This window comes from Panthera onca, chromosome B3 (assembly GCF_046562875.1).
Source record: "Panthera onca isolate mPanOnc1 chromosome B3, mPanOnc1 haplotype 2, whole genome shotgun sequence".
Lineage (NCBI taxonomy): Eukaryota > Metazoa > Chordata > Mammalia > Carnivora > Felidae > Panthera > Panthera onca.
The window spans coordinates 54,089,128-54,111,616 of NC_138344.1; the positions used below are offsets into that span (position 1 = coordinate 54,089,128).

The window sequence follows — 22,489 nt, forward strand, 5'->3', positions numbered from 1 at the left end:
CTCTGATGCTTCAAAGACTGCTCTATTCTGAATCCCAGCTAGAAATATGGAACTATTTCCATATTTCCATATAAGTTTCATTCTCATTAAATGAACAGTTCCAGGAAAATCAGTTTGTCACTTTGGAGGCAGTGCATCAGATAGAAACTCCCATCCCACCCACACTCCCGTCCCCAATACTCAGTTTCACAATTTGTTCATATATTACAAATATCCTCACCCCCTTCAACCCTCTCCAGCATTATAAACACAGACAATAGGAAAAAAATAAAAATAAAAACTCTCTCCAGACCTTGTAATTTGGCCCCTGGCCAATTCCTTGTATAAGAGCTTTTGCACTTGTACTTGTGTGTCTTTAAGTTGTCTCAGATAGCTTTTTTTAAAGTTTATTTATTTTTGAGAGAGAAAGAAAGCGAGAGCATTCACATGTTGGGGGGAGTGAGAGTGGGAGGGCAGGACAGGGAGAGAGAGAGAGAGAGACTGGCATTGTGGAGCTTGATGAGGAGCTTGAAGCCAAGAACCCTGAGATCATGACCTGAGCTAAAACCAAGAGTCAGGTACTTAACTGACTGAGCAACCCAGACACCCCTCAGATAGCTTCTAATTGTGTGTAGAGACAAGACTGATAGAAAGGATGTTCATTTTTTTATCCAGTACATTAACTGAACACCTACCATGTGCCTGGTGCTGTTCCAACCACTATGAATTCAGCAGTGAACTGGATAGACATCATTTCTACCTCCACAGAGCTTATATTCTTTAGGGGAAGAGAAGAAATGAAAAATAGTTGTGTGTAGTAGACATAAACAAGCAAGATAATTTAGAGTAAGGCCACTGAAAGAAATAAGCTCAATGGGAGGAGGAGATGAGCTCAATGGGAATCTAGTGAGGTGGGAGAAACGCCTTTGGTAGAGTCATTCCAGAAAGGCTTCCCCGAGGATCCAGCACTAAGCTGAAACCTTGAGGCTGACAAAAAGCCAAGATTGCAGGAAATGATTACTAAGAAAGAAGTGATAGCAAAATCAAAGGCCCTGAATCAGGAGAAGGCTCAGCATGTTGGAAGAACGGAAAGTCCAGTCTGGCTGGAATGTGGGGAAGCCTAGGAGGATGGCATGCCATTCCAATGGGTCCAGCTCTCTTCTGAAAGAGTTAGCTGGAAAGGGAGGATGGGGATTAAGCCCTGGCTCTGCGACTCACTACTCATTAGCAGTCTGTAAGAGTCAGTACATTTTCCCAAGTTCCTGAATCAGCCACAGTGGCAATAACTTGACCCCCAAACACTGCAGGCTGGTTCTTTTGGCCACTGTAATGATTAGATTGAATTGCTTCAGTGTCATAAGTTGGGTACCCTGGGAAACAGACTTTGAGATTGAGATTTGAATGCAGTTAAGTGGGAGGCACACTTAGGCACATAACTTCCTGTGAGGGAGTGAGGAAAGCAAGGTTTGGTGAATCAGTTGAAAGAAGGGCCACAGCCAGTCATAAGGTGCTCTGAAGCTGGGAAAGCCATTAGAATTATCTCAAACTGAAGTATAGTCATCAAGCCTTTTATCTCCAAGTTGACTAGTCATCAGATGTGGGCTGTCCCCAGGTAGGGAATATAACTGTGGGTGAGATAGCTCCCTTCCACTAAGGGGAAGGCTTAGAGAAGGACTTGGCTGTGAACCATCACAGGCAACTCTCCCACCACTGGGAGAATTCAGATGTCTTTCCTACAGCAGGCAAACCATAGTCTTCACTATCCTCAGAGATGTTCTGGGTGACATGATAACAACCAGCTATCATTGAGACTTAACTACCATTGAGATTTTTCTGCAGCTGAGATCATGGCTCTTGAGAAGAGACCATTTTGCAGTTTTCCTTGGGAAAAATTTATTTTAAATTTTTTTTCTGAAATTTCTTAGAAGTGTTTATATATTTAAAGGTATTCTGTTAGGTAGTGCTCTAGGCAAATAGCTTCTGTAATGTAAGGGTGAAATAAATGCATTGCAAAAGATATGTGTTTTTGGTCATTTGTGTGCTATCTAGGGTTTCTCACAACTTGCTATGCCTCTGGCCTCTACTTTGCTGGATGGGTTTCAGAGAAGACACCTCTGAAGTCCAGGAAACCTAGTTCCTGGCATTTCAAGAGCAGATTATAACAACTCAAAGGGGGAGCTTCAGATTCTTCTGTGTGAGGCAGTTCATACTCCTGTGAGGTGGTTATATATCTCAGTGCAAATCCAATGGCATGTTGTCGTTGGGCAGTGTTGGTCAAGTATAGGACCAACATCAGGGGACAGGGGATGATGGGGTACATGGTGCTATCTTCAATAGCGTGGTTTAGAAAGGCCTCTGGGATGAAGAAAGTGATATTGGAGTTTAGACCTGAATAAACTGAGGGAGTGAGTTGTGTAGATTCCTGGAAGTAGAAAGTTCCAGAGAAAGGGAAGAAAAGTTAAAATGTCCTGAGGCTGGAGAATGTTCAAGTTACATTAATAAGGTCAGTACAGCTGGGGCACAGTGTGTAAAAGGAGGAGAGTCAGAGTGTTGGTGGGAGCTAGATCACGTAAGTTCAGGAAAGCAGACCATGGAAAGGATTTGGGATTGTTACTATTGTTTTGTGACATGGGAAGTGATTAGAGTTCTGGGCAAGGAGTGATATGACCTGACTATGTTTTAAAAGGCACACTCAGAGAACAGACCGTAGGAGGGAATGGTAGGCAGAGCAGAAATGGGTAGTTACTGTGGGGAATAAGATATGAGAAGAAGGTAGTGTAGTGGGGAATAAGATATGAAAAGAAGAAGAAAGCACCAGATATCTGTGGAGGTGGTGAGAACTGACTGAATCCTGGAAAAATCTTGGCAGTAGAATTGGCTGATGACTTGGCTATTGGTGTGAAAGGGGAATCAAGGATGGCTCCAACTCCAAATGTTGTTTCAGTGCACAGTCCCTTCTCTCCCCCACCCTCCTCCTCCTCCTCCTCCTCCTCCTCTTCCTTCTTCTTCTTCTTCTTCTTCTTCTTCTTCTTCTTCTTCTCCTCCTCCTCCTCCTCCTCCTCCTCCTCCTCTTCCTTCTTCTTCTTCTTCTTCTTCTTCTTCTTCTTCTTCTTCTTCTTCTCCTCCTCCTCCTCCTCCTCCTCCTCCTCCTCCTCCTTCTTCTTCTCATACACCCCTTGAAAGGTGATGTTTACCATTTCCTGACAAGAGCTTGGGACCTGCTTACATCTATCTCACCACTTGTAATGTCACTGTACTACATTAGGTCTATTCTGAGTCTCCTTATCTTTTACCTCTGTATACAGGCTCAGGGAAAGAATAAACTATTAATAACCAACCCTGTCAATTTGATAGACCATGTCAACTTCTCTATTTGGACCTGTAAACAGAAAATGAGATCTGTGGTTTCCTACTGCCCATCTGGATTTCCAAACTGGCTTTCAGCCATGAAATTTATTCTTCCTGATTAGAAACAGACACATTTTGGGGAAGGGGGTGGGAAGAGAGGAAGGAAATAGTAATAAATCTTATCAAGGTAACTTGCAACCCTGGGATTGTGTCATTCAATTACACTATGTTTATATAGGTAAGCATAACAGTTGGTATTTGTTTCCTTTCCTTGGAATAATCTTTTGTGTCAGAGCTACTTTTCATATAATATTATATAATACTATAATTTACTCATTAGCCTAGATTAGTAGTCATTTACCTCTTGGGAAAAGCATACCACTACAGATCTATATTAAATTTTTTAGATATTTAAAAGATAATCTTATGTTTAGTAAAAGTAACTTTGAAGTTTATGTATTCTGCTATCAAACTTCAGAAAGCAGTCAAGCAGCCATACAGGAATAGTAGCTGTAGATTGCTTAGGGGCGCTTAGCACTCAAATTAATTGATTTTTAAAAATAGCAATAAATTTAAAAGTATTACATCATATTCTAAAAATCACAAATAAAATATCAATATTTATGTTTTGTTTACCCTGGCTACTTTTTAAAAATCATGCATGGGTGGGGCATGTGGGTGACTCAGTTGGTTGAATATCCAACTTCAGCTCAGGTCATGATCTTGTGATTGGTGGGTTCGAGCCCTGTGACAGGCTCTGTGCTGACAGCTCAAACCCTGGAGCCTGCTTCAGATTCTGTGTCTCCCTCTCTCCCTGCTCCTCTCTCACTAATGCTCTGTCTCTCTCTCTCTCTCTCTCTTTCTCAAAATAAATAAACATTAACAAATATTTAAAAAAAAATAATGCATGGGCATTTAATGAGTTTGCTAACAAGTAGAATAATGGTCTAGCAAAAGGGATTACCATGTATTCAACCATACCATCTGTTGGTACTACTTATAACAAGATTGATTGATGTGCTAGGTACTTGACATATGTTGTCCTGTTTAAATATCTGAATTATTAAGTCCAATGTCCAATAAAATCAATATTATCTGTGGACTGCATGGTAGAGAGTGCAACAGTTAAATTTTGAGGTTTATTTTGCTCAATTTTAAAATTAGTTTGCATGGCACAAAAACAGACACATAGACCAATGGAATAGAATAGAAACCCCAGAACTAGACCCACAAACGTATGGCCAACTAATCTTTGACAAAGCAGGAAAGAACACCCAATGGAAAAAAGACAGTCTCTTTAACAAATGGTGCTGGGAGAACTGAACAGCAACATGCAGAAGATTGAAACTAGACCACTTTCTCACACCATTCACAAAAATAAACTCAAAATGGATAAAGGACCTGAATGTGAGACAGGAAACCATCAAAACACTAGAGGAGAAAGCAGGAAAAGACCTCTCTGACCTCGGCCGTAGCAATCTCTTACTCGACACATCCCCAAAGGCAAGGGAATTAAAAGCAAAAATGAATTACTGGGACCTTATGAAGACAAAAAGCTTCTGCACAGCAAAGGAAACAACCAACAAAACTAAAAGGCAACCAACGGAATGGGAAAAGATATTTGCAAATGACATATCGGACAAAGGGCTAGTATCCAAAATCTATACAGAGCTCACCAAACTCCACACCCGAAAAACAAATAACCCAGTGAAGAAACGGGCAGAAAACATGAATAGACACTTCTCTAAAGAAGACATCCGGATGGCCAACAGGCACATGAAAAGATGCTCAACATCACTCCTCATCAGGGAAATACAAATCAAAACCACACTCAGATATCACCTCACGCCAGTCAGAGTGGCCAAAATGAACAAATCAGGAGACTATAGATGCTGGAGAGGATGTGGAGAAACAGAAACCCTCTTGCACTGTTGGTGGCAATGCAAATTGGTGCAGCCGCTCTGGAAAACGGTCTGGAGGTTCCTCAGAAAATTAAAAATAGACCTACCCTATGACCCAGCAATAGCACTGCTAGGAATTTACCCAAGGGATACAGGAGTTCTGATGCATAGGGGCACTTGTACCCTAATGTTTATAGCAGCACTCTCAACAATAGCCAAATTATGGAAAGAGCCTAAATGTCCATCAACTGATGAATGGATAAAGAAATTGTGGTTTATATACACAATTGAGTACTACGTGGCAATGAGAAAGAATGAAATATGGCCCTTTGTAGCAATGTGGATGGAACTGGAGAGTGTGATGCTAAGTGAAATAAGCCATACAGAGAAAGACAGATACCATATGTTTTCGCTCTTATGTGGATCCTGAGAAACTTAACAGAAACCCATGGGGGAGGGGAAGGAAACAAAAAAAAGAGGTTAGAGTGGGAGAGAGCCAAAGCATAAGAGACTGTTAAAGACTGAGAACAAACTGAGGGTTGATGGGGGGTGGGAGGGAGGGGAGGGTGGGTGATGGGTATTGAGGAGGGCACCTTTTGGGATGAGCACTGGGTGTTGTATGGAAACCAATTTGACAATAAACTTCATATATTGAAAAAAAAAAAAAAAAAGATTATGACCTGAGTCAAAATCAAGAGTTGAATGCTTAACCGACTGAGCCACCCAGACACCCCATGAATGTTGTTTATGATTTTAATCTTGGTCAAAAAACAATCCCTGTTTCAATTAAAACAAAAGTTATAAGTAGGTTTCTTGGAGAAAAACATAAGAAAATCTCTTAAAGCACTAAGAGGAAATTGAATAGTGAGACACATCTACGATTCTGTTCACTGACATGTATAAATTAATGTTAAACGCCCCAATATATTTTCTAATAATTGAAGACAAAGACAAGATTTTTAAAATATTCTTTCCTAATAATTTAAGATTTTCAAATAATTAAAGACTAAGTCAAAAGTTTTAATTTTTTTTTTCAGGGCAATTTCATTATGCAAATGCATCTGGTTTGCAAGATGCTGTGCTGTAGATGTCATGCACACAGACAAACAGATACCAGTCCTGACCACAAAGGAGTTAATGAAAGCAGGAAAAGATGGTTTTATAATTAGGAACTTGAATTATAGTGCAAGATGTAGTTATTGTGTTGAATTTAAAATATCTCTGGAGGGGCGCCTGGGTGGCATAGTCGGTTAAGCGTCCGACTTCAGCTCAGGTCATGATCTCACGGTTGGTGAGTTTGAGCCCTGCGTGGGGCTCTATGTTGACAGCTTGGAGCCTGGAACCTGCTTTAAATTCTGTGTCTCCCTCTGTCTCTGTCCCTCCCCCGCTTGCTCTCTGTCTCTGTCTCTCTCTAAAATAAATAAACATTAAAAAAAATTAAAAAGTCAGATTCTACAGATATTTTATTTAAAATTTTTTTCAATGTTTATTTATTTTTGAAAGAGAGACAGAGCGCAAACTGGGGAGGGACAAAGAGAGACGGAGACACAGAATCTGAAGCAGGCTCCAGGCATACAGCTGTCAGCAGAGAGCCTGATGGGAGGCTCAAACCCATGAACCGCGAGATCATGACCCAAGCTGAAGTCAGATGTTTAACTGACTGAGCCAACTGGGCACCCCTAGAATCTGACTTCTAAAAGAAATAGCTTCAGCATAAAAAGTCCAAATAGTGTCACTATGTCCAAGCAGTGTTTCAATCAAGAAGAAAGTAGTAAGTCTCATAGAAGAAAAGTAGCAGTCTTTTCAGAGCCATTTCATGTTGGTTGTTAAAATGCTTACAAACGGAAATGAAGGACCTTATGGTTCAGAAGAAATGAGACAATAAATGAAATATTATCTAGACATATTCCATTTCCTGAAGGCTTTATACTCTGTTATTTTTATGAAAAGGATTACTCTGTTCTGTATATCTCTATCCAGAAATGTCCCCAAGAAAATACTTCAGGCTTTAAAAGAATAGTGGAACAACCAGAATCCAAAAATAGTTGGACAGGGGGCAGGAGTGGAAGAGACTTCTTGGCATAGTCCATTGATGAGATGTGAACACTGATGATGGATTGCATTTACTATTTTCTCTCATGAGTTAGTTTTATAATTATGTAATAAAAATGGCATTTTATGAGAAAAGCAATGCTGTAATATTGATTAAGCATAGTTATGAAAGAGAGGGAAGCCCCCTGAAACATTTTAATAGTGATCATTCAATTCTTCTTTCATTCTCTGCAATCTCTCTTCTATGACCCCCATCTACACCTGTGGGGGGCTGGGCCCCGGTGCCAGGCTGAGACCGGGTCGAGCAATGTTCCCCGTTGACTCAAGCCAACCCGGTGGTCCCCCCTCCCATTCATGTGGGAGGCCGGGCCCCGGCGCCAGGCTGAGACCGGGTCGAGCAACGTTCCCTGTTGACTCAAGCCAACCCGGTGGTTCCCCCTCCCATTCCCCCACTTTCAAGGGCATACGAAAGCCTTGTCAAGGCTGAGAAAGTTAATTCCTGAAGCCTGTGGTCTGCAGGTGTTGGCAGTAATGCTACCTCCCTTTTTCTACCCCGAGTCAGATAGAAACAAACATGGGAATTGTGTTTTGCTAGCAATCTTATCAACAAGGTCTTGTGACCCGTCTAGAAAATGCACAAGAAACACAGAACTAAATGTTTTGGTGGGCAGCAATTACGTGAAACCTGTTTATTCTTAGAGTGACCTAACCCATAAGAGTCTGGTTATAAAAGATTGTGTACAGCAACAATAAAGCCGTCACTTGGGCCATCAGCCCAGGGGACCCTCCTGTTCCCAAACTTTCTCTTCTCTCTTTTTTTCTTGCATTCCCCTACCCTCAGGACCCTGACCTTGGTGTTTGTCGCGCCGGCCGCGACAAGTGGCGCCCGAACAGGGACCTGAGACAACAAGGAGGAAAGCGAAAGCGGACCGCGCGGCGTCTAATTCAGGTAGGGGAACTGTGCCAGCAGCACAGACGACGGGAGTAAAACTATGGGACAGAAACAGTCTATGGAACAGGGATATTTTATAACTGCCTTGCAGGCTCTTATGAAGGAGAAGGGAATTAAGGTTTCTCAGTCAGCCCTTAGGGAATTTTTTGACATAGTGCATGATTATTGCCCATGGTTTCCAGACGGGGGTACAGTTGATTTAAAGGATTGGCAGCGAGTTGGTCAGGAACTTAAAAATCAAATGAAGATTCGTGGAGCTGCGGTTCCAGGGACTTTGTGGTCTACTTGGACCTGTATTAAGGAGGTCCTTGATCCGCAGGATTCTATTGAAATAGTTTCTCTTAGCTCGGAAGCAGCCCAACCCTTAGTGACTTCAGATGCTCCTGTCCCTCCAGAAACTACTTTCAATGCCCTTTCGGGACAGTCACGGTGCCTTCACCTTTACCTCCTCTCCCCCTCCTAGAACAGTTATCTATGCAAGATCCAGAAAATAGTGATGACTCTCCTTTTGGGGATCAGGGAGATGATGGGCCGTATTTGGAAGATCAGAGGAAGCCTGCCTTCTTGGCCCCTCTGGTCCAGAAGGTACCTTTAAAACGACCTTCTCTTCAGGCAACAGATAGAGGCTTACCTCGGATGGCTTTCCCTATTACTCAGAATCAACAGTCCACTGAACCTTACCCCGTTATGGGAACTACTCCTTTGCAGCGGACTCTGTATCAAGCAACACAGTATGGGGAAGACACCTCTGCTTTTCACGCTTACCCTGTTATTCAGCAGGGGGGACAGAGAGTGTATTCCGCCCTAAGTTTTAAATTGCTGAAAGATTTGAAATCCTCTGCAGCCCAGTATGGTCCAACAGCTCCCTTTACCCTGTCTATGCTTGATAATTTGAGCAGGGAGGCATTATGCCCAGGAGATTGGAAGGTCATTGCTCAGGCTTGTTTGAGTGTGGGAGATAACCTCTTGTGGAAAGCAGAATTTGCAGAGAATGCTGAAAAACAGGCTATGTATAATAAAAGAACTAACATACCAGTGGATTTTAACATGCTCACAGGTACATGACAATATTATGATGTGGGCCTCCAGCTAAATTATCCTGAAATTGCATATAATCATATTAATACCTCTGCCATTACAGCTTGGAAAAAACTCCCCTCCACAGGGGGCAGAACTGAGGAATTGTCTAAAATTAGGCAAGGGCCAGATGAGAAGTACCAGGATTTCGTTGGGCGCCTTTTGACTGCAGTCAGTCGTATCGTTACTGATGGGGAGGCAGGTACCATTATTGTAAAACAACTGGCTTATGAAAATGCTAATTCTGCATGTCAGGCAGCCATTCGTCCTTGGAAAAATCAGGGTACCTTGGAGGATTATATCAGACTATGTGCTGAGATTGGACCATCTTATATTCAGGGCATTACCTTGGCAGCCGCCTTAAAGGGAATAGACCCCTTACAGGTGCATGCGCAGCTTCAGGGTAAAAACGTAAGAACTAATCCAAGGAAGTTGGGTGGAATAGTGTGTTTCAAATGTGGCCAAAAGGGCCATATGAAGGCCCAATGTCATAGTACAAAAATAATTCCAACCACCCCCAGTTTGCCAAGTGGCCCTAACATTAATAATAAGCCGGCAATTATTTGTCCCAGATGTAGACGGGGGTATCACTGGGTCAATGAATGCCGCTCTAAAACTGATTGTAATGGCAAACCTCTTCAGGGAAACTGGGAGCGGGGCTAGCCGCAGGCCCCTCAAACAATTGCAGCAATGTTCCCACAGGTGCCTTCTCACCCATTGTGTCCAACACTGGAGACCTCCCAGGTATTAGCCAACTACACCGCGGCACCCCCACCAGTGCAGGACTAGATCTTGCCCCAGCTCAGTCCATTTACCTCGAAGGAGGGCAGCCCCCTAAAGCCATCCCCACAGGGATATGGGGGCCTCTACCCAGGAATACTTGGGGGTTATTATTGGGAAGATCCAGCTGGACTCTTAAGGGATTGATGATCTATCCTGGAGTTATTGATGAAGATTACACTGGAGAAATAAAATTTTTGGCTGGCTTAACTATGGGAACTTTGGTGCTTGAGCCCAAGACTCCCATAGCACAATTGATCTTGATACCCCGGATATCCTCCAATAATAAGGCCGTTAAACCTTATCGGGGAAATCAGGGGTTTGGCTCCACAGATCTTTATTGGGCTAAAGTGATCTCTGTAGAAAAGCCCATGCTTACATTGCATATCCAAGGAGTCCCTTTTGAGGGACTAGTGGATACAGGTGCAGATGTCTCAGTTATTGCTCAAAAAAATTGGCCTGTCACATGGCCTGCTCAAGTGACTAATATTCCAATTAAAGGTGTTGGTTATGCCTCTGCTCCATTTGCAAGGCTCTGATTATTTACATTGGAGACTGCCTGATGGTATGACTGGAACTTTTCAACCTTTTGTTTTGAATATAGATCTTAATCTCTGGGGCAGGGACATATTAACTGCAATGAATTTGACTCTGGAGACTAAGGCAGTCCCAATTCAAAAACAGGCTAATCTTGCTATGCACCTTATGAAGGAAATGGGCTATATTGAGGGGAAAGGCTTAGGGAAGGAGTTACAAGGGAATCCTGAGCCATATGTCCCCGAGCCTAAAAGAGACCATTTCGGATTGGGTTTTTCCTAGGGCCATTGGAAACTCCCCACGCTATGCCTCTCCAGTGGATGACTTCCACTCCAGTGTGGGTTGACCAATGGCCCTTACCTACTGTTAAGAGGGAGGCTGCTGCTCACCTCATAGAGGAACAACTGCAATTAGGTCATTTAGTTCCCTCCACCAGTCCCTGGAACACCCCAATCTTTGTGATTAGAAAAAAGTCAAATAAATGGAGGTTGCTGCAAGATTTGAGAGCAATTAATGCTGTCATGAAGCCCATGGGGGCTTTGCAACCTGGCCTCCCTTCCCTATCGGCCATTCCTTTACAATATCAATTACTAGTTTTGGACTTAAAAGATTGTTTTTTTACCATTCCATTGGCCCCTGGCGACGGAGAACATTTTGCATTCTCCCTGCCTTCCACTAACTTACAGGAACCTGCTAAGCAGTATCAGTGGCAGGTCTTACCGCAAGGCATGGCTAACAGTCCGACTTTATGTCAAGAGTTTGTGGCCAGAGCAATTGCCCCTTTTAGACAGAGTTTTCCCCATGTATATTGCATCTATTATATGGATGACTTACTTTTGGCTGCTGAAACTGAGGAATTATTACAGGAGGCTTTTATTTCTCTCCAAAGATGCCTTAAAGCATATAATTTGATTGTTGCCCCTGAGAAAGTTCAAAGGGAAGCACCTTTTGAATACCTGGGGTATCTCATCTCCAATTCAACTGTCCGACCTCAGAAAGTATCAGTTAGAACCGGACATTTGACTACTCTAAATGATTTTCAGAAATTATTAGGAGATATAAACTGGATTAGAAATACACTAGGAGTCACCACAGAACAATTACTGCCTTTGTTTAATATTCTAAAAGGAGATAGTTCTCCAGCATCCCTGCGAAGTCTCACTCAGGAAGCTAAAGAAGCTATAAGACATATAGAACAGGCCATTCAGCAGGCCCAAGTCACTAGAATTGACCCTTCTCAGCCTTTGTATCTAATAATATTAAAACCTCAGGTCATCCCCTTTGCAATTCTGTGGCAATCTCATGGTCCACTTGAATGGCTACATTTAGCCTTACACTCTCTGCATGTCATTAATCCTTTACTATCTATGGTTTGTCTTCTCATCATTAGAGGAAGATCCCGAGCTGTTCAGCTCTTTGGACACGATCCAGAATTTATTGCATGTGCCTTTCTGACACAGAAGCTGGTGGACGCTGCTTTTGCTCAGTCCATCGAATGGCAACTTGCCTTGGCTAATTTTACAGGTCAAATTAAATTTCATTTACTTTCTGATTCTTTAATACAAGGTTTCAGTCTTATAGATATTTTGCCCTATAATCCTATTGTTTGTCAGCCGATTGAAGATGCTGTTTCCATTTTTGTGGATGCTAGTAAAGAGGGTAAAATTGCAGTGTATTATGTCACTTCCCAACATAAAAATTTGATCACTTTAAATTATACGACTAAATCTGTCCAAAGGGCCGAGCTTTATGCTGTACAGGTAGCCCTAAAAACTTACCCAGAGTCTATAAATGTCTATTCTGACAGTCAATACGTTGTCAACGCCGTGTTGCAACTTCCCACTGCCTTTATACTGACAGCAGATGAGGAACTGTATCATCTATTTCATGCTATACAAAAACCTCTTAATTCACGGCACAGTCCAATTTATATTTCCCACAGTCGAGCTCACACCAATCTGCCTGGTCCCCTAGTTGCTGGGAATCGGATAGCCGATGCAGCAACCCATTTATTGCAAGTTCTGCCCATTACCACTCCTTTGGAAACAGCCAAAAGGAGTCATGATAATTTTCATCAGAATGCGGCAGCCCTTCGACGAGAATTCAAAATATCTCGTAAAGCGGCCAGACAAATTGTTAAACAGTGCGGCATCTGTCCGCAATTCTTCCCACAGCCGGTCTATGCCATTAATCCCCGAGGTCTTCGGCCCAATGATTTGTGGCAAATGGACGTCACCCAATATTTACCTTTTGGGAAATTGCAATATATACATGTGTCTGTAGATACTTGCTCAGGCTATATACATGCTTCAGCCCACTCAGGAGAAGCATTTGTTGATGTTCAAAATCACCTATTTTCTGCCTTTGCATCAATGGGCAAACCTCATAAAATAAAAACTGACAATGGTAGTGCTTATACTTCTAAATCTTTTGCAGAATTTTGCCGCCGACTCCGAATTGAGCATACAACTGACATTGCTTATAATTCCACAGGACAGGCTATTGTTGAGCGAGCTCATCTGACTCTAAAACAATATCTGCAAAAACTTAAAGAAGGGGAGATATTAAAGGGAAAGATAAAGTATTCCCCACATGTACATCTCACTCTTGTGTTGTATGTTTTAAATTTTTTAAATGTCAATGAAGCAGGGATGACTGCCGCAGAGCGTCGCTGGGGAAAGAGTCAAGAACCTCTCTTGATGGCTAGATGGAAAGATATGCCGGAAGGCATTTGGCGAGGCCCAGACCCAGTCCTTTGAAAAGGGCGAGGGTATGCTTGTGTTTTTCCACAGGATGAGGAAGCGCCACGCTGGGTCCCACTTCGGCTCCTCAGAGACATTACAGTTGTGCCGAAAAATGGCCAAATTGACAGAGACGGAGCCCCCCCAGAAGCGACAACGGCGGAGTCATAAGGCGGGTACACCCACCTGGGGACAGATAAAGAACCTGTTGACCCAGGCCACTGATGTAGTGATGGCCTCAGGTAGAGAGGTAACGGCCACACATGTCTTCTTGGCATGCCTGTGCATTCTAACTACAACCGGAGAGTCTGCCCTCTATTGGGCATACATGGTAGGTCCTCCTACAGTACAACCTGTAACATGGAGAGACCCCACACCCATAGTATACACTAATCTCACCTTTATGGGAGGGGAAGATGCAGGGTTTTTGCCCACTGTGTCGGCCTCTATAAATTGGACGGCACTCTCTGCAGGAGTACCCATCTGCCTGCAAAGGGAGTCTGTGCCGTACAAACTTGCTTATGGGTGTTTGGGTACGAAACCAGTAGGGCGGTCTATTACTTATACTATGTGGCAAAATGACAAGCGTCTTTCTGAATGGGTACCCCGCTCTGTTGCCGCTTATTGGCAAAAGAGAGAATTATTAGGAGAATGGATGTTTTTTGGACCGCATGATCCCCCTCAGAATCTTCCTATATGTCCCTCAGCTGGTCAAGGCCTTACTGGGGACTCACCTTGGGGTATATGTGCCCAGTCCTCTTCTTTGAGGATGACTCCTAAAGACATAAACTATACCATTACAGATTATTCCCGAAAGGCCCGGCTAGCTCAGTCGGTAGAGCATGAGACTCTTGATCCCAGGGTCGTGGATCCACCTCCTAGCGAGGTACAGGTACACCATAAGATTATCCCACAAACCATTTTGCAATCCCCTGAAGGAAGAATTCATTCTGATCTTTGGAAGTTATATGCTACCTTTGATAAAATATATACTAATGACAGCTTTAGTTTTCCAGAATATTATGTTTCTCCAGTTCTGCAATTGCGTGCCTGTGTTCCTCCACCCTACTATCTGATTGTTGGAGATGGGACCATTACTCCAGTAAAAGAAGATGGTCATCAGTTATACCAGCTGACGTGTCCTGCTTGTGTTTTGACCAATTGTCTACCAGTAGATGGACCCTCTAGAAGTGGAATGAAGGTTTATCTGGTCTTACAACCTCCCTACTGGATGTTGCCAGTATATGTTACAGGACCTTGGTATCCTAATTATGGGATGCAATTGGCTTTAGAAATCAGTAAACGGCTGCGCAGGACCAAACGGTTTCTTGGACTCTTAATTGTTGGACTCATAGCAACAGTGACTGTAATTGCCTCTGCAACTGTATCTGTAATATCCTTACATGAAAGTGCCCAAATGGCATCCCATGTAAATGAATTGGCTCATAATGTATCCAAGGTGTTTGCCACTCAAGAACGAATAGATCATAAATTGGAAGCCCAATTAGAGGCGCTACAAGAAGCATTAATGTATCTTGGTGATCAGTTTGCTGTTTTGCGTACCAGACTTTCTTTAATTTGTCATGATGCATATAAGCATATCTGTGTTACCCCTTTAGAGTATACCAATGTGACATGGGGACAAGTGCGTCGTCATTTACAAGGGGTTTGGCATGATGCTAATACTAGCTTAGACCTCTTACAGCTACAAGAAGAGATAAATGCTGTTGCAAGTAGCTCACTCAGTTTCCCTGACCCTGGAGATCTCGCTGAAACCATACTGCACCAACTTAATGGGTTTAATCCATTTAATATTCTTCAGCATTCCTTTTGGATCTTTATTGGAATTGTTTCTGTAATATCTGTTATACTTGTCTTGCTGTGTTATTTCTGGAGATGGGGTCTTACTGCCTTTACCACATACCAAGCCAGGATGCACATGTTGCAATTACAAACAATAGGGGGACATGTGGGGGGCCGGGCCCCGGTGCCAGGCTGAGACCGGGTCGAGCAATGTTCACCGTTGACTCAAGCCAACCCGGTGGTCCCCCCTCCCGTTCATGTGGGAGGCCGGGCCCCGGCGCCAGGCTGAGACCGGGTCGAGCAACGTTCCCTGTTGACTCAAGCCAACCCGGTGGTTCCCCCTCCCATTCCCCCACTTTCAAGGGCATACGAAAGCCTTGTCAAGGCTGAGAAAGTTAATTCCTGAAGCCTGTGGTCTGCAGGTGTTGGCAGTAATGCTACCTCCCTTTTTCTACCCCGAGTCAGATAGAAACAAACATGGGAATTGTGTTTTGCTAGCAATCTTATCAACAAGGTCTTGTGACCCGTCTAGAAAATGCACAAGAAACACAGAACTAAATGTTTTGGTGGGCAGCAATTATGTGAAACCTGTTTATTCTTAGAATGACCTAACCCATAAGAGTCTGGTTATAAAAGATTGTGTACAGCAACAATAAAGCCGTCACTTGGGCCATCAGCCCAGGGGACCCTCCTGTTCCCAAACTTTCTCTTCTCTCTTTTTTTCTTGCATTCCCCTACCCTCAGGACCCTGACCTTGGTGTTTGTCGCGCCGGCCGCGACATACACCAAAGTTACCTCATAATGGCTCAAACTCTTAACTTTATTTATTCAAAATAGACTTCTCTCTTGTTCTACAAACCCATACATTCATATATCCCTTTCTACCTAACATTTCCTCCTAAACATCCTCTAGGTACTTCAAATGCCACTGAACAGAAACTCATTATCCTTACTGCAGTTTTCGGTCATTCTGCTCATGGGAGTTTTAGTATGTGTTTCTCAAAGTGGTTCTTGTTTTTGCAGCGAAGCATGGTAAAATCTTCTATAGCCTCCACAGATATTAAAGAATAAAATGTTTATGGATTTTTCTGATCTTGTTGGCAAAAACTCTACCTATGTGTTAAGGCTATCTTCTATTAAAGCAGCATTTCTTTTGTAAATAGGTAGGTAGGTAGAGGATGGTATAGATAGGCAAAGAGAAGGACAAAGAAACAGAGAAACAGGGAACTATAAATAACAGTGTTTTACAAAATGAAGGAATAAGTGGATGAACGAGTCACTGATTCTCAATGGGGTAGAAAGACATCCAGAATGGGGTGAACCATTATCTCTGCTGATGGGTCTTTCCTGGTCTATTGTAAACATGGCTTGAGTTTTAGAGAACAATCATATTTTCAAATACATTGCTCCATTAAAACACTATCTTATCAATCTTGGTGCTTGGGAAATTTGGTCACCAAATTTACAGTGGAAATTAATAAATGTTTGTGTCTCACATGCTGTTTTAAAGGTCCTTTAAATTTCTCTTTGAGACAAAAGACATTAAATATTCAACTGAGGTAAACTTCAATTTTTCAACTTTCTACCATGGTTATTTCTTAGTCTTCATCTTTCTTGACCTCATAGCAGTTTTTTTTTTTCAATATATGAAGTTTATTGTCAAATTGGTTTCCATAAAACACCCAGTGCTCATCCCAAAAGGTGCCCTCCTCAATACCCATCACCCACCCTCCCCTCCCTCCCACCCCCATCAACCTCAGTTTGTTCTCAGTTTTTAAGAGTCTCTTATGCTTTGGCTCTCTCCCACTCTAACCTCTTTTTTTTTCCTTCCCTTCCCCCACGGGTTTCTGTTAAGTTTCTCAGGATCCACATAAGGGTGAAACCATATGGTATGGTATGGTATGGCTCTCTGTATGGCTTATTTCATTTAGCATCACACTCTCCAGTTCCATCCATGTTGCTACAAAGGGCCATATTTCATTCTTTCTCATTGCCACGTAGTACTCAATTGTGTATATAAACCACAATTTCTTTATCCATTCATCAGTTGATGGACATTTAGGCTCTTTCCATAATTTGGCTATTGTTGAGAGTGCTGCTATAAACATTGGGGTACAAGTGCCCCTATGCATCAGTACTCCTGTATCCCTTGGGTAAATTGCTAGCAGTGCTATTGCTGGGTCATAGGGTAGGTCTATTTTTAATTTTCTGAGGAACCTCCACACTGCTTTCCAGAGCGGCTGCACCAATTTGCATTGCCACCAACAGTGCAAGAGGGTTCCCATTTCTCCACATCCTCTCCAGCATCTATCGTCTCCTGATTTGTTCATTTTGGCCACTCTGACTGGCGTGAGGTGATATCTGAGTGTGGTTTTGATTTGTATTTCCCTGATGAGGGGCAACATTGAGCATCTTTTCATGTGCCTGTCGGCCATCCAGATGTCTTCTTTAGAGAAGTGTCTATTCATGTTTTCTGCTCATTTCTTCACTGGGTTATTTGTTTTTCGGGTGTGGAGTTTGGTGAGCTCTTTATAGATTTTGGATACTAGCCCTTTGTCCGATATGTCATTTGCAAATATCTTTTCCCATTCCGTTGGTTGCCTTTTAGTTTTGTTGGTTGTTTCCTTTGCTGTGCAGAAGCTTTTTGTCTTCATAAGGTCCCAGTAATTCATTTTTGCTTTTAATTCCCTTGCCTTTGGGGATGTGTCGAGTAAGAGATTGCTACGGCCGAGGTCAGAGAGGTCTTTTCCTGCTTTCTCCTCTAGTGTTTTGATGGTTTCCTGTCTCACATTCAGGTCCTTTATCCATTTTGAGTTTATTTTTGTGAATGGTGTGAGAAAGTGGTCTAGCTTCAATCTTCTGCATATTGCTGTCCAGTTTTCCCAGCACCATTTGTTAAAGAGACTGTCTTTTTTCCATTGGGTGTTCTTTCCTGCTTTGTCAAAGATTAGTTGGCCATACATTTGTGGGTCTAGTTCTGGGGTTTCTATTCTATTCCATTGGTCGATGTGCCTGTTTTTGTGCCAATACCATGCTGTCTTGATGATTACAGCTTTGTAGTAGAGGCTAAAGTCTGGGATTGTGATGCCTCCCTAGCAGTTTTTAATAAAATTGAAAATTTCCTCCTTCCTGAATATTTTCTTTAGTTGGCTTGGGCACATCACTCTCTCTTAGCTGTCCCCTTGCATCACTGGCTGCTCCTTCTCAGTCATCTCTGGTGACTCCTTCACATCTACTTGACCTCTTTAAACATTGTTATGCCTATCTACAATTTCATATGATATCATGGCTTTAAAAATCTATATGACAATGATGCTCAAAGCAAAAGTTCAGCCTCAACCTCTCATCTAAAATTCTTTCTGCTAATTCAAAATCTCTACAGAGGTGTTCAATACAAATTTAAAGTCAATGTGTTCAAAACAGAACTCCTGATTTTCCCCTTGACTTTAATTTAACTGCAGCAGTCTCTTCTCTACCAATAACAAGTGATCTATCCAGTTGTGTGAGCCAAAAATCTTGCATTTTTTTAAATTCCTATCTTTCCTCATAACTTACCAGTAATTTTTTTAGGAAATCTTGTTGGCTCCATCTTAAAAATATATCTATAAAACTACCAATTCTCAGCATCTCTTTCTGTTCCAATTTTCTCACTCATATCCACATGCTATAACCTTGGTTAAGGTATTAACATTTCTCATCTGGAGTATTGCAATAATTTCCTAACTGGTTTTCTTTCTTCCTTTCCTGTGATCCTTTTAAAACTAAAGTGGGTGCACCTGAATGGCTCAGTTGGTTGAGTGTCCAGCTCTTGATTTCAGCTCAGGTCATGAATCAAGGTCATGGGATTGAGCCATGTTGGGCTCTGCACTGAGCGTGGAGCCTGCTGGATATTCTGTCTCTCTCCTTTTGCCTCTCTCCCCTGCTTGCTCTCTCTCTCTCTCTAAAATAAAACAAAACTTAAGTCAGATCATGTCTTTCTTTTGCTCAAAACTCTCCAGTGGCTTCCTATCTTCTCAGAGAAAAAGCCTATAAAACCTTAAGTGACTGTTTCCCCAATAGTCTATAACCTCTCTTTTGTCATTCTCATTTGTTGTGCTCCAGCCACACTGACTTTCTTGCTTTTCCTTGAACACATGCCTCCAATCTGCCATCTCAGAGCCTTTGCATTAGCTGTTCCTTCTGCCTAGAATAATCTTTCTCAAATACTTCCAAGTCCCACCCCTTATTTTATTCAATTATCTATTCACCTTACTACCTTCTCTGATTACACTACTATAAAATAGGAACACCTCATTTTCTATCTCACTAATCATGGTTAACTTTCCTCTAAGGCACTTTGAAATAATTTGATGTACTATATGTTGTGTTAAAAGGGAATCCCTGAACTATGTTACTGGATGTAGGGAAAAATCTTTTGAAATATTTAACAAAGAGGGAGCAAGATGTTGTCAGGAATAAGGAGGACTCAGCAGAGGCACTGGGCAAAATTGCGTTTGTGGAAAAGAGCTTTCTCTTTAGGGACAGAACTTAGTGCTGCCGGACACCAGATTTCATGGCCCCCCAAACTGCTTTAATGACTTTGAAAGGGGTTAGTAGAAAGGTGGGGAGAGATTTATAGGCTTATATTTTTTGCATATGAGATGCCAGAGGTGGAAAGAAATTTCAATCATTGTCAGTACAGGTTTCCTCCAGTCTTTACCATCTTGAATTAAAACAATGCTCAAACTGCAGGGTTTCCCACAACAGAGCAGGTATCCCAATGACCTAGGGTAATTCCATGATTAAGATGGCTCTTCACAAGGCCACACTCTTTTCTTATCCTCTCATCTGAAGCAGTGGTTTCAATGGAGAGTGGTGAGTTGTAAATGCCATAAAACATCAGAAATCTGGGAGCTGGCCCTAGGCCTACTGTGGCTTACCTCCAAATCCCTGGCTTCCCTAAAGCTGAATGCCTGGTTCTAGTCTTATAAAAGCAACACTCTGGCAGAGACTACTTTGAAAATTTGCACCCAAACTGCAATTTTAGGGATTTGAGAAACCACAGAAATAGCTTTTCCTTTCCATTTCCAAAAGTAAAGAAATGGAGGGTATTTTAAGGTAAAGAGATTTTCTGATTAAGTGGCTCCTTGACTAAGCCCTACTAATTGTCACTGATGCCAGTATTAACTGTCACAATTCCCAGAGAGCATCATAGAGCAGGGGAAGTGTGCTGTATACATTTTCTCCCTCATCACCCCCCCCAAACTCTTTCTGCAACTCTGCCTTTTCACCTGTGAGCAAGAGGCAGTGATTTTGTGCACTATTCTCTTCACTTGTCATCCCCTTCTGTCATCAAAAGCTACTCTCAGAAAGCAATCTAATGTTGGTTACTTATTCCTTAAACTCAAGGCTATTTACTTTGTTTCTTCTCTGTGTTTGTTTTCCTCTCCAACAGTGTGATGGTCACCACGAGCCATCAGGAGGATGGAAGTCGAAAACAGAAGCAAACTTAAATCATATGCTAAGAGAGCAAGACTCACATGCCAAAACCTTGTCAGTGAAGCAAAACCAGGACAGGGGCTGCACTGTAGTTAGAGCAAGAAGCATTCGTTTGGGGAAGAGGCATATACACAAAAACGATTCACAGGCAAATCCAAGATCAAAGTGAGCAAAGAGTTTAGCAGATTATGTTTTGGGAGAAGACACAGGAAATAGGGCATGTTGGTTTGGATGAATTCCCTGACTTATACATGTGTGTGTGTTGGGGAAGGGGGGCTCCCCTTTGGACAAGTAATGACTCCTGGGTATTAGGTGCACTTCTACTGTTCTAATAGAAAAAATTAACATTTATCAAGCACTTTCTTGGTGATAGGCACTGTGCTAAGTGCTTTACTTGCATCACTTTATTGAATTCTTACAACTATCATATGGTGTAAGCACCATGTTTATCCTCATCACTGGTTTAAGCTTATAGAGTAATATGTGTAGAATCCAGGGTTTGAATCCAACTCTAGTTGATTCTAGATATATTGCCCACTATACAGCTGGATGGCCTCCATCGGGTTGAGTGTTGGATTAACATACAGCCTGTATTTGACATAGAGCAACACTCCTCAGTGTGTAAATAGAGTGGGACCTTTTTAAAAGCCTCCCTCCTGTAAATCTATTCCCCTGAGGCTTTCAATGATCCTTATAGTTCTTTGGATTCTGTAGTGGTAATGTATCTGTTTTGATATCTTAGATTTTTAAAAAAAATTTTTAATGTCTATTTATTTTTGAGAGATAGAGCATGAGCAAGGGAGGGGCAGAGAGAGAGGGAGACACAGAATCCAAAGCAGGCTCCAGGCTCTGAGCTGTCAGCACAGAGCCCAATGTGGGGCTCGAACTCATGAACCGTGAAATCATGACCTGAGCCGAAGCTGGACACTCAACCGACTGAGCCACCCAAGTGCCCCAATATCTTAGAATTTAATAAACTACCTTTGTCTGCAGGGATCTACTCTCTACAATATTAGCTCTGGTATAAATCTAATATACCTTTTAATGCAATCCAGATGTGCCTATCAGAGTCAGCCTGAAATGGATAACACATAAAGAAAATTATTACAAAGGCATGGGTAGTGACAATTACATTATAAATTTTATCATCTCCTAATAACATACCAGGTTGACTAAATTCTCCACTAGGATTCCTAAGTCCCCTATTATTGTGGCCCAGGGGACACAATGCCCAAAGTCCCTGAAGAGATTTCTCCTAATAATTGGAGTACAATGCCTAACTCTGTTTCTAATTCCCTAAATGCTATTCTGGAATACATCAAAATTGAATGAATGTTTGCCTTGGGTCTCCTCAGCCCAGGGATTCATGCACTATCACACCATTTATTGGCATTCATTCACTCTTCATGGAACCACTAAGCAGCATGGGGCTGAACAGTGAACAGGACAGGCACTGACCCTTGGGAAGCTTATGGTCCAAAGTGGTAGCCAACCCACACCGTAGTATAGACAGTACAAACCATAGAACCATCCCATTCTACTTCCTAATGGGCTGAAGTTCCCAGCCCTATTTTTAAAAATTTTTTTAACATTTATTTATTTTTAAGAGTGAGAGAGACAGGGCATGAGTTGGGGGAGGGGCAGAAGGAGAGGGAGACGCAGAATCAGAAGCAGGCTCCGGGCTCCGAGCTGTCAGCACAGAGTCCCACGTGGGCTCGAACTCACAGACTTGCGAGATCATGACCTGAATTGAATTTGGATGCTCAACTGTCTGAGCCATGGAGGTGCCCCTCCCAGCCCTATTTTTAATCTTAATAATAAATGCTATAGGGTCCTTCACT

General features: G+C 42.3%; 1 protein-coding gene and 1 long non-coding RNA gene across 4 annotated transcripts in view; one reads left to right on the plus strand and one right to left on the minus strand.

Annotated features, from left to right (window-relative positions):
* Positions 1-22,489, minus strand: part of LOC144616561 (uncharacterized) — a 71,784-nt gene that overhangs the window by 3,936 nt on the left and 45,359 nt on the right. The window lies entirely within an intron of this gene.
* On the plus strand, positions 7,552-16,216 carry LOC144616698 (endogenous retrovirus group K member 6 Env polyprotein-like). Of its 3 annotated transcripts, none has more exons than XR_013556275.2 (2): positions 7,552-8,229; positions 13,063-13,174. XR_013556275.2 is itself a non-coding variant. In XM_078448594.2 (2 exons), the coding sequence occupies exon 2, from the start codon at positions 13,420-13,422 to the stop codon at positions 15,364-15,366; it is 1,947 nt and encodes a 648-aa protein (XP_078304720.2). In that variant the 5' UTR covers positions 7,552-8,229; position 13,419; the 3' UTR covers positions 15,367-16,216. The 3 variants fall into 3 exon arrangements, 1 of the variants encoding a protein (XP_078304720.2); XM_078448594.2 differs by lacking the exon at positions 13,063-13,174 and adding an exon at positions 13,419-16,216; XR_014137803.1 differs by lacking the exon at positions 13,063-13,174 and adding an exon at positions 12,017-12,109 and having other exon boundaries at positions 8,141-8,229.